At 39.9% G+C, this 12,407-nt stretch overlaps 2 protein-coding genes across 7 annotated transcripts in view; one reads left to right on the top strand and one right to left on the bottom strand.

The window, feature by feature from the left end:
- brd8b (bromodomain containing 8b) overlaps positions 1 to 6,216 on the top strand; it is a 25,855-nt gene extending 19,639 nt beyond the window's left edge. Inside the window, exon 18 of the mRNA XM_017307229.1 lies at positions 6,134 to 6,216. Coding sequence (XP_017162718.1) covers positions 6,134 to 6,148 — 15 coding nt within the window. The 3' untranslated portion in view covers positions 6,149 to 6,216. The remainder of the gene's footprint in view (positions 1 to 6,133) is intronic.
- On the bottom strand, positions 2,202 to 12,407 carry sting1 (stimulator of interferon response cGAMP interactor 1). Of its 6 annotated transcripts, none has more exons than XM_008419857.2 (7): positions 11,905 to 12,407; positions 8,415 to 8,641; positions 7,706 to 7,898; positions 7,211 to 7,319; positions 6,106 to 6,344; positions 4,931 to 5,117; positions 2,202 to 3,526 (listed from the first exon to the last, which is right to left on the bottom strand). In XM_008419857.2, exons 2-7 carry the CDS (start codon positions 8,639 to 8,641, stop codon positions 3,285 to 3,287), a joined length of 1,197 nt encoding a protein of 398 aa, XP_008418079.1. In that variant the 5' UTR covers positions 11,905 to 12,407; the 3' UTR covers positions 2,202 to 3,284. The 6 variants fall into 6 exon arrangements, with proteins under 6 accessions (XP_008418079.1, XP_008418075.1, XP_008418074.1 ...); XM_008419853.2 differs by lacking the exon at positions 11,905 to 12,407 and adding an exon at positions 11,707 to 11,860; XM_008419852.2 differs by lacking the exon at positions 11,905 to 12,407 and adding an exon at positions 11,619 to 11,836.

The raw sequence follows: 12,407 nt of genomic DNA, 5'->3' as shown, positions 1-12,407 counted from the left end.
GAGTACGACTTTACCCTCTGAGTGACAGAAGGTAAAGTCGTACGCTCTGTGAGGGGTATGACTCACAGAGGGCCGTACCCCTCTGTGAGTTGACAGAGGTGATCTGTTCAAAATTATCAAAATGGTGATCATTTTGAGCAGATCACCATTTTGATCTGTTCAAAATGATGATCTGTTTACCATTTTGATCAGGTGAACAAACCAAAATGTTCTCTACAACTGGATCCACTCCTCACGTCCATATTTATTGGCTGAACTTGGTATTTTCCTCACAGATTTTTTGTTTAAAATCTCAGCTGAAGGCAAATAAGAATTTAAAAATATATATTTCAGGGAGATAAAAGTTGGTGATTTTGTAGATTTAGATGGGGTTTTTTTCACAGCTTGCAGATGATTGCGATATGTCTCTTTATTAATCTGAGGAGCGTAAACACTGACCCACTGACCTCGTTGTGACCGTCCATCACCAGCAGTGCTGTCTGTGTCAGCTGCTCATGTTGCTGGTGAGCAGGTCTGACCTGCCTGCTGTCATCTTCCACTCATGTCCCTCATCTGGAGCTCACATGCCTGCAGCCACGACGGCCTGCTGTTGTTTTTGTTTTTTTATTATTCTTATTTGATTGAAGCACAGTCAGACCATTAGTATGACCAAGTTATATGCTATCATGTTCATTCTCATATATAAAGATGTGTGTGTGTAACACAAACATGTGCAGTTAGCATGTCTGTACTGGGACTTTAACTCAGGCCTATCTGGGAAACCAAATACATTTTTCTGTGTTTTGGCCTTTTATCCAAACAAATCCATCGATCCATCCATTTTCTTTACACCCTTGTCCCTCAGTGGGGTCGGGAGGGGTGCTGATGCCGATCTCCAGCTAACGTTCCGGGCGAGAGGCGGGGTCACCCTGGACAGGTCACCAGTCTGTCGCAGGGCAACACAGAGACACACAGGACAAACAACCATGCACACACACACTCACACCTAGGGGCAATTTGGAGAGGCCAATTAACCTGACAGTTATGTTTTTGGGAGGAAACCAGAGTACCCGGAGAAAACCCACGTATGCACAGGGAGAACATGCAAACTCCATGCAGAAAGACTGGGGCCGGGAATCGAACCCAGAACCTTCTTGCTGCAAGGCAACAGCTCTACCAACTGCTCTACCACTGTGCAGCCCTCATCTGTGCAGCCACTGTGCAGCCTTAGCCCTTTTTTTTGTTTGTTTTATCCAAACAAAAACTTTTTAATGTTACTAAAAACGACTCATTCTATAAAAAAAAAAAAAAACTCAGTATGTGGTTTACGTGTGAACATGAGAAAACTGATTTAGGTCGAGACTGTAATTTAGGCTGTCATGAACTGGTTGGTTGCGGTGATGAAGTGGACGCAGGTAGACCCAGGATGTAGTGAAAAATGATACATTTAATGATAAGCCACACGAGGAACAACAGGGAACAGCACGGGGAAACAGGCAACATAGTATGACGACATAGATTGACAAGGACCCGACGAAGAACACAGACAACAGGTGAGACTAAATACACACGGGGCAATCACGGGAACGAGAAACATCTGGGAGACAATCAACGGGAAAAGACGCAGAGACAGGACTAACAGGGAACAGGATCACACAGAAACTCAAAAATAAACACATAGAAGCACGGATCACGACATAGGCATTACAGTCTCCGCCAAATAATGAACCAATACATTTAATTTAACATGATTCCCAATCGACTTTGTCTTTTGTTTTATTGGCTTTATATCCTAGTACGCTGTTTAAAAGTAGTTAGGTCTGTTCACATCAGTGACTCTACGGACACCATGTTCAATTCTGAAGAAGTCGGGTTTGTCTTGAAACAACCTGATTGGCCTGATGAACAAGATTGTAGTGTTGGAACTGTGGCCTGTTTAGGAGGGCTGTGGGAACCTAATTAGACTGCATGACATTATGAAATCTATAGAGTACTTGGAGAAAAATCTTGTAAACGCTGCATGAAATTTGAGAATCGGTTCACACCAAAGGTAAGGTGGATTCACACAGCCCAGTTTAGTTCGCTTCAATCAAACTCTTGTCTGTTTGCCTAGAAAGTTCTGGCGAGGTGTGAACGCGCAAATCAAACTCTGATGTGGGCCAAATGGGCGAACTCTGGTCGGCCTAAAAATGATCCAACTGCAATTCAAGAAGCACAGGAGGTGGAAGGAGATGGAGATTTTTTTATTTTTAGTTAGGGCAAAAATATTACAGGCAAGTTAAAATCTTACGGTTGAAAATTGTGGGGTACGAGGAAGTATTTGTCTTTTAATAACCACTCTTTTTACATTCTCTTTAATTTCATATAAACAGGATTACATCTATCTCGTAACTTCTCCTCAAAAGTGAACTTTGGTATACCAAAATCTGCTTTTAATTCATTTATTAAAACTGACTAAATAAGCATTTTTAAAGAGTGAGCTTACACAATCAACAGAAGATCTTTTTTTCACTTCTTCAAGTAAAATGTTCCAGTTTTCACAACATGATTGGTTTTCTGAATACAGGTTGCAGAATTTAAAAAAAGGTTTTTTTTTTGTAAGAAATGCAAAGATTTGTTCTCTGTTTCCATTGTTCCTGTTTATCAGTTACACATTTTATTCACTTGTAAACTTTGCCCAAATTCTAACCTATGTTTGAATAAAATAAGTTACAGAAGAAAACCCCCCCACAAAAAACACCCAAAAGTCTTGTGTTTGGTGATGTATCAAGTTTAAATAATCAAGTATGGATATCGGTATTGGCGATACTGGCTCTGGTTTTACTTTGTACTGGATCGATATCAAAATATCCTGTATGGCACACGTCTAGCACAGAGCATATTCAGCAGGATTAATAATACATTTGAAAATAATAGTTTTAGTCATGAGAAGCCGACACTAAAATGCACCTAAATAAGTGATTCATCTCTGTGGAACAGAGGAAGTTAAAGTTTTATTCTATGGAACCAAGTGAAGCGAATTCTGCAGTAAGAATTCCATGATGCTGTGGGCCTGCTTTAGGGGGGGGGGGAAGAAAGACACAGCAAACAGCTTCAATTTCTGCGTTTGTTTTAAGATCCAGATTATGAATTTCTTAAGCAGGAAAAGCAGGAAATTCATGTAACAGCAGCACAAAGATAAGTTGATGATGACAAGTCAGACTTCTTTAAGCTCTCCTAATGAGTGCTGACCAAAATCCAGGAACTAGTCTGTGGGGAAGGGCAGTGTGGTGTGTGCGTGTGTGCCCCGGTCCCTGGGCTTCAGTTTAAGTTGCTCTGAAGCTGTCGGTGTCCTCGATGGGCCCCCTCAGAGGCTGAGGCCTGTCTAGGCTGATCATCAGCGTGGGCTCTCGGCTCATTGGTTCAGAGTGGTGCCAGTCCTCCACCTCCACGGGTCCGTTGGTCTCCTGCTGCGGCGCTCTGCTCAGACAGAACTCCTCTTTGTTCTGCTGCTCCAGATGCCTCAGGATGGCTTTGGACAGGAAGTGAGGGTCATCCTCGTGCTCATCTACAGGGGGAAGAGGGATTTCAATCTTTGATTTAGGGTTTCAAACTATTCTATTTAACTCAGTAACTTCATATCATTTCTATTGCCACTGTTGGTTTCTGAAGAATTTGAAGAAGCTTTGAGAAAATATTTCCCCTCCTAATTCCATCTCAAAGAAAATAAGTAATATCGATTCTCTAATTTCCAAACATGATTCCAGGGTTGCAGCGATGAAATTAGAAGATTTCTCAGTTGCTAATGTGCATTTCTCAAATCACCCTTGGCATTTGCAAAACAGTAAACACATTTCTCAAAACAATTTGTACAAACAGCAAAGCCCCATTTCCCAAAATCCTTAGTTCATCTCTCAAAAGTAAATATCTCCGTCACTGAACATGTCAGTGCCCTCAGAATGGCAAATCCTTGTTTCATTGCGTTCGGATACAACAAACTAATTAGTCATGTTGTCGATATTACAGTGTACGCAAAGGGGATGGATGTTCTCTCTTAAATTATGTATGGTGAAAGTTTTGATGACAGAAAATGTAAATTGTAATTATGGGTGATCAATGGGAAGAGAGTGGACAAGATTCACATTTATGCTTTTACTGTAATTTGTTGATGGATTATGCCGTTGTGATCCAGGAAGGAAAAGGCAGCACTGTAGAGAACGAAGGAAAAAAAAATAAAAATGGGAACATAAGACAATCTCCTTAAGGAAAACTGTACATGTGGTGCTGTAGGAGTTACATGACATTATGCTTTCCATCTTCATGTTGGGAAAAAGTCCTCAGTTGGGTTAAGGAATGAAGAGTCGGGCAAGAGGAACTCCATAAGCACAAACCATATCCTGATCTTTGAGTGACAGAAGCTGGCAGATGTCCTTGGCATCTTCTGACTCTTCCTCTGTAACTCCTCCATCACAGCCTCACTCCTCCTCCTCCTCCTCTTCTTCTCTGGCTGTTGGTCCTTGTCCTTCCATTGTCAGAAATGTAGCACTGTGTTGTACTCTGGCTGTATACACTTTATACTTGCTAGTGGATGGTTAACAAGATGCACTTTCAACCTATTTCAGAAAATTGGTTGATCTAATGCTTCACATATATATGACTGACACATTATGACAACTTGTTTTATGTATTCTGCATGTTAGAACTTATTCGACGAACTTTTGCTTAAATGTTGTGGATGTTGAGACAATTCAACAGAGAACCGTTTAATGCTAATCTTGATCAACTTGACTAAAGCCAATTGAAAATGTAGAAAAAAGCAGATAATTGTACATAACCACTTGCACAGGAATGTGAAACTGCTTTTTTGATGATCAATGGCTTGACGATTGAGCAAGTAGTTTTTAGACTTTCAGTTCTGTTGTGAGAAATGCACCAAAGCGACTGAGAACAACTTGAAGAGCCAGTTTGGTACCTTTGATCAGGACGAGTCTGTAGCGGTTGCGGCACTCCAGAGACTGGTCCAGGATGTCCCTCAGGGTCCGGTAGAAGAGAAGGACCTGCTGCCTGCGCTCAGGCTCCCCAAAACCTGCGTTTCTCTCCTGGGACATGCGGTACAGAGTCAGCAGGGGTGTCGCGTACTCCACAGCGCAGTCATGGGCCTGGTGACACGGACAAAAAGCAGGGCTTTAATTACATCACAGCACAATATTAATGAGGTACATTATTTTTCTGAAATGTTACTCCAAGTCCTCAAGTTCAAAAATACAAATAAAGACGGGTACTAAAATGGAAACATGTTTCATAGATTATTTTTGCGGTGTAATGAGTGCAATTATTCGTTCAGGTCGATGACACTGTTACGGTGCCTCAAGTTCCTTGTGGGTGAATTTTAATGTTTGACCACAAGGTGGCGGTAATGCAGGGGGAAAAACAAGCTGCAAGAAAAGCGTTTAATGCCACTATTTTTTTTATTTTGAAAGCATATTTTGTCATTGCGGCATTTTGCAAATTGAAATAACTTTGATTGTAACTGGACTAAGACAGGAGAAGCTTTGTCTGACTTCACTTCATACAATAGGACAAAAAAACATGTACGTTTGTTTTTATTCCACGTAATCGTTGACGATGAAGTCCTTGTCATATTCTGTGAAACCTTTAAGGAAAAATAACAAAAGATAAATAAATAGAATATTTACTTATTTTATATTATATTAGTAAAAGCCTGAAGTGACTATATCCTCTCATACTTATGGTGTAATTTAACCTCTACTAATAGTCAATTATAAAAGCACAGAGGCTAAAAACAAACATTTTTAATTTTGTTATACCTTCTTATATCCTAGTTTTTAAAATAAAAACGAAATGATCAGCTGGTCGAACTTCACACTAAAACTCCGGAAACATTGGAAACCAGCCACATAATTATGACTGATAAATCTGTTAAGAATTTGATGTTGACGTTTAAATACTAATGTCTTCATTTGCTTCGAAGAAAGCGTTGCTTTTCCGTTCAGACAAATTCTCAAATTTGAGTAGTTGTCAAATATTAATGAATGTATTGGAAAAGGTGGCTAAAGCCCATACATGTTAATCACAGCACAAACAACTCAAAACACCTGAGAGGCTTGTTTCTTTACGTTCACCTACCTTCCCGMGCTCGTCCTTCACTCTGTAGACGCTGTGCTTGTAGACGCGGCCCCGGACCCCGGCCCTGTCCAGCTCGCTGTTCGGGAGGCTGTCGTAGAACTGGACGTGGCTGTCTTCGTCCTCCAGCTTGTGCGATATGTTGGCGTCGAGAGGAATGAGGATGAGGAGCTTCTGGGAGCCACGAGCCCAGAAGCTGTCACGATGAGAGCCGCGAAATGAATCGATGGACTTCTCCAAACCTGCACGGATCCACAGACTCACTTAGAGCTAGCCTTGTACAAGTATTTGTTAAACCCCACTGAACTGTTATGGTAGCGCCACAAACATCACTGTGTTTTATTCAGGTTCTAGAAAACCTGTTGGAGTGAATAAAAACATTATAAACTTACAGCTTCAACTGCAGTGAAAGATATTTCTACAACAGTTTCTTGACATATCCCGGTAATATGTTGTGATTATGTTCACTTTGCTGACATCTAGTGGCAGAAGTAGGTACTGCATTTAAGAGTCTGCTATTAATAGACAGAAAGCATGGTTTTCTCTCAGCAACACCCCAACTTCTTCAAATTTGAGGTGATATTTGAAAGCATTGGTGGTATATAACCAAAATTTGCAATTAATATTTCTGTTAATTAAAAATAATTCAGCTAATAAAGAAGCAGGATTTATTTTAAAGAAACTTTTCTAAGTTTGAGCTACAATATTTTCTCCAGAGCAAATTTACTGTGCATTTAAGTGCTGTATTTTTTTCCTACTGTGTATTATTATTGAAGGTTTATATGTTCACTTCTCAGTTTCACCCTGATTCAATTGGCATTAATTAAGAGAACACAGCTAGTGTGGTCATTTTGGAGAGGAGTTTATCTGAATGTCGACTCCAACAAGGCGACAGAGAATGAGGACATGACAGACTCAACAGGTTAAAAACAAATGCATACTACACTTCCCAAATTGTTATTTTTTAATAGTATTTGGAAAATCCTGAACCCTTCTATTTCTGCTTCATAAATATTCACTTCTATGAAGTTAAATCCAAATAGAAGACTCTGAAGTTTGTGGTTGTAACATGAAACGATGTAGCGTGTGTTTGTGCTCCACTACTGACTTGGGAGCACCAGCTGGAGGTAACCGAGGTAGAAGGACCAGGCCAGGCCATGTGCCACGTTCATCTTCCTGTCCTCGCAGATGTCCGATACCTCCACCTCCGACGGACCCTGCACAGCCACACACACAAGCCTCAGCTCAGGAGACACTTGAGAACTTCCAAAATATTCTGAGTACACTAAAAAGGCCTTTTGAGGACCTACTTCTCTGAGTAGCAAGAAAGTTGTTTTTACAGACAATCAGCTAGCAAGGCAAAGAACAGACAGACCTGACCTCACATTGAGTCTAAGGAACAAATAAGCAGAACCCGTTCTTAGTAAAGTGTCGTAGAGTCAAGGCAAACTCATTACCTGGAGCGACCAATGGTTGGCTCTCAACTTTGGGTTTAGGCAATGTGTCCAGACATTCGCATATTTTAGTCTTTTTGATTGACAACAAAGAAGAAGCAAAAGAACTCCTACAGTGTGTGTTTGTGTGTGTGGAGTCTGTATCTCACCAGGACTCCCAGGCATTTGAAGAGCGCATAAAGCACAGGAACCAGAACAACGAGCTCCCAGCTTTGGCCTTTGTGAATCAGACAGCGTCTGGTCAGGTACAGCAGGAGGGCGGCCATTGCTGCCGCCAGCAAAGTCTTAGGCCCCAATCCACAGGCTGGCAGGATGTGGCTGAGCAGCGACCGACCTCGATACCTGACAAACGTCAAGAAGGAAAGCATGAAGAACAAAGTCATGGCTCCAAACAGAGACATGCACTATGGTAGCACAATTTAAATCCTCCAACAGGTCGGGGACAGATGGGGTCAATATTAACTTTTCTACATGTAAAATGTTACATTACAGGAAACTAAGATCACTCTGAAAACAGCATCCTAGAATGGTAGTGGATCATACATATTGTTTTCAGTAGAGACGGGGAAGCTGGTCAGAGTTGATGGCAACATGGGGAAAAATAATAATGGGGAAAAAACTTGTTAAAGGATACAAAAGACTGGAGACTGAGACTTCTATCAGGCATTGTGTTTACTGGACTCAATGCTTAATAGCGATGCAATTAGGCTTGTTAGGTTTTCTCTATGATCTGACCTCAAAGTACAAAAGGAATATTGAAATATCTAAAGTGTCTAATAACTGACAGCCATGAGAGGAAGACTTTGACAAAACACCAAACCGAGCTGAAAGTTAGTGCAGACATCGAGACATGCTAACCTTGTGTTTGAATGGTGCAACAGCTCCTCAAACAGCAGATAGAGTCCATGCAGCAGGGGGCCAAGAGTCACTATGAGTGTTGCTAAAGCTACCAGGTTAATTAGCCTACCAGGAGACAGAAGCAGGATTCCCATGGTTGCTATGGTAGCCACCAATGCAGCGCAAACTTTTGGTAAACTTCCACGAGGTGACGGGATAAGAGCGTCCTCATCTCGAAGGCAATGCATCTGTCCGAGGATAATAAAAAAAGAGGGTCTGTGAGCTCAGTGAGGTACGCTAAAAAAAACACAAAACTTGACAAGTATTTTTGTCTAGTTTTTAGTGCAAAAATCTAACTAACTTAATTAACTTCTCTTGATATATAGATAAGGGACTAGTTCCAATGGCAGATTTTTATTCCTGCCAGTGGAACTAGTACTTTTATGCGTATTGATGAAAAATACAGACTTATAGGGCAATATTGTGTTTTCCAGGCACATAGTGCCATTTTATAGAACCATCAAATAACTTTAACTTCAGTTGTTATAAAAACACAGAAGCTGGATAACTGCAGGTCCAAGGAGGAGCTTTGTCCTTGTAGGCGGAGAGTGTCTGGGTGGTTTGCACAGATGCAAAACACCTGTGCAAACCTGACCACCTGTGTTTTGCACAGCTAAATGGTTGTCATGGGAGATTAAATGAAAAAGGCAACACTCCAGAGTGCTCATTATAACATTCATGTTATAATGAGCTTTGCATTATTATAACATGATTATAACATGATGCAAAGTTCCAAAAAGTAAATTTTACATCTTACTGCCCCTTTAAAACAAGGTTATACATCTTGCTAAAAAGCCACTTGTAAGTTAGTTTTGTCTTATTTCTAAAAAAAACTAGACAAAAATACTTGTTTAAGATTTTCTTCTTTTTTGCAGTGTACTCAGTGTGATAAAGGAAATTGTTTTGAATTTTGTGTTTTCATAATCTGAAATCTGGTCAGACACCACAGTTTGCGTCTTGTCTTAAGAGGCTGCCTGTTTAGAACAAAATCCATATAGATGGTGTGGATACATGGTGGTTTCTCCTTCAGCTCCTAATAGATCTCCAGCTGCAGTGGAGTTTGCAAAAGAAATGTGGCAAAACGTGCAGTGAAATTGAAAGCTTATTATGTTTGCAAAGCAGACATTTGCCATATGTGCTGCTGATTTAAATATCAAATCCAAGTTTTCAGCCTGTAGCTCTTTGAGAATCAACCTTGGCTGCTGGAAAATGTTCTTTGGTGTTTTTCAGAGTCAGCTAAAGAAATGGGAACAAATTGTGACTGAATGGCACTCTGTGAAAATAAAATACGCAAAGAGTTAACCTGTTTTTTGTTCTGTGAACACAATATGATGGCCAGAGCTTAAAGCAGTGGATTATAAAAGCAGAGCTATCTCAAGACCAGTGACCTGAAGCGTGGTCAGAATCTCTGTGTCTATGAAATGCAGCAGAGGAAGAACTATAAAGTCAGCACTAAAATATGTATTGTTAAACCAGAGAAAGATAAATAAATGAATGCAGGGACTCACCTTGGTCTCTCTGTTTCACCTGACTAAAAGACCGGAGTGACTCTGTTCTACAAAGAACCTCTTGTTCCTGTCTGAGTCCGCCTCCTATAACCACTTTCAGTTTCAGTTTCTTCTAAACATCTTCATCTGTTTCCTGTGTAATATGTGGTTTGGCCAAGGTTGGTTTACAGAGGTTAGGGCAGACCTTGTTGGAAAGCTGATCGTAATCAGCCTGAATCATGGTGAGGGACGGAGATAAAACACTAAATCTTATGGTGACTTAAAGATTACCCAACATATATTCACACTAGTGTTATACAGTTGTTTTGTGTTTTTCATTGTAGTTTAGCATTATTTCATTCAGTTAGTTTTAAAATTAGTTTTTAAAGCGTGTTTGTTACTGTAGTGACTATTTGTCCCAAAACTTAAATTCAAAAATCAAAAAACTCAAAACTCAAAGGTCAGCAAAACAAAAATGAATCCAACTCAAATAGTCACCTGATGCACCGTGGATTCTGGTTTACGCAGCACAAAAGGATCAAAAAGTAAAAATATAGTTCTTTGGTTTTATTTTACTGTTCAGGCAAAAAGATACAGGCTTCTGCTTCTGCTCTGATTCCTGTACCTGTTCTCTGACTGATGACTAGTGAGACTGATGTGACCGATTCTAAAGGCTGGTAAAAAACCTTATGACCACCCACGTGCATAATAAGCTACCTAAGAGACCCACCTATTTATACCGTGATGTACCCACATCCCAACCTGAAATTAATCAACTAATTAAGTTGATCTAATCAAACAACTTATTCTAAACAACAAATTAAACAAAAATTCTAATGATATATTCTAAGATTTAACCAAAAAATGGGAAAATAGCTCCTACAGTTAGCTATTAGTTATTATTAGTTTAACAGTGTTTCGTTTTAATTTCAGTTTTTACCAGTTACAGTAGTTTTAGTTTTTTTCAAACTTTAAATTTTTGGTGCAGAATTCAAAAAGTTTAAAGTATTGTGATTATGTTTACGTCGATTGTGTAATAAATACTCAACAAAAAATACCATGTTCAAAAAAAATTATGAAATTATTGTTGAACAAAAAACTGACTGGTGTTTTCTACCAATTTTACAGTCGCCATTTTGCGGAGTAGCTTAAGTGCCGCATGTGTGGAGGAGTGCCGTAGTTTGTCAACAGCTGACGCAAACTGCTTGTGTGGGGGGATCAACTTCTCATCAGTTCAGAAGACGGATAAATACATTCATAATCATGTAAACTGAGGTCATTATATCTGTAATTTTAGTATGTTTAGTTAGTTTTATAAACGCATGATAGTTCCAGCTAGTTATAGTTTAATTACCGTTTTTATTTCAAATAACGAACATGTTTTCTTAATTTCAGTTTTTATTATGTCGCTAGTTTTAGTTAGCTATGATAACCTTGATTCACTCTGCTTGAGCCTGCACTTCAAGGAAACATTTTAACAAGTTTTATTGGGTTATAAGTGGTAAATGTGCATAATGATGCTTTGTGTCGCAACTTTTTTTTTTTTTTTTTTTTTTTACCTAAATAGTCTTGGCGCCACGTCTTTGCAGAGTTAAAGAAGCTGTACTTTTAGGAGTATTTTTTTTCTTTTTTTTTTTACTTCTACTTGAGTAATTTTAATAAATAGTCTCGAGCCTGCCTGTTCACGTTGATGCTTTCCGGACAGAAACCGTGTGAGTTTGGCCTGGCTTCCAGCAAAGGTTCGGTAAAACGAGTGGGAAGAAAACCTCTGGACGCTGTTTTCTCCGATGGGAGGCATGCGGCGAACGAACAAGTCCATCTGTGCCGTGGAAGGTTTGTTTCCTCCKTTCCATTGAGTTTCACTTTGATGCCCGTGTCTTTCTTGGACAGGGTGTGGGTTTTGTATCCGTGGGCGTGGACCTCCTTGCACAACCATTTTAAAAAAGACTGTTGTGTAAGCTCACCTGCTTTTTGGTCTCTTACCAAGTCCTCCAGGGCTTTTTCCTCAGCTGCCGATCGCTCTGACTAATCAAACACACCCTGCTGGAAGTCTTAGTCTGTTCCAGTCTGATCCAAACGTCACCGTTTGCTGAAAATCAGCTATCAATTTAATTTGATCCTTCTTTAACACAGGGGTGTCAAAAGTGTGGTTTGAGGGCCATTGGTAGGCCTTCGTATTGATTTTACATGGCCCCTGATCACATGTTGTGTTTCCATTACAGAGTAGCACAAAATTTTGTTGATATTCAGTCAGTGGCGAAAAAACACAACTTTATGTTTCCATTGAATAAGAAACACAATTAAAATCACATCAATATGTTTGTCCACGTGACAAGTCATTAAAAGGAGGATCATGCACCGCCATCATTCTTCACTTCATGTTTTCTTCTTCGTGGTTTGCTCCAAAGGTAGCATCTGCACGTTGATCATGTGACTTGTGCACTGCAAAAAAAGTTTCCTGGAATAA

Source organism: Poecilia reticulata, linkage group LG10 (genome assembly GCF_000633615.1).
Source record: "Poecilia reticulata strain Guanapo linkage group LG10, Guppy_female_1.0+MT, whole genome shotgun sequence".
Classification (NCBI taxonomy): Eukaryota; Metazoa; Chordata; class Actinopteri; order Cyprinodontiformes; family Poeciliidae; genus Poecilia; species Poecilia reticulata.
Note: the sequence above shows the minus strand (reverse complement) of the source record. Positions and strands in the feature narration are given on the sequence as shown.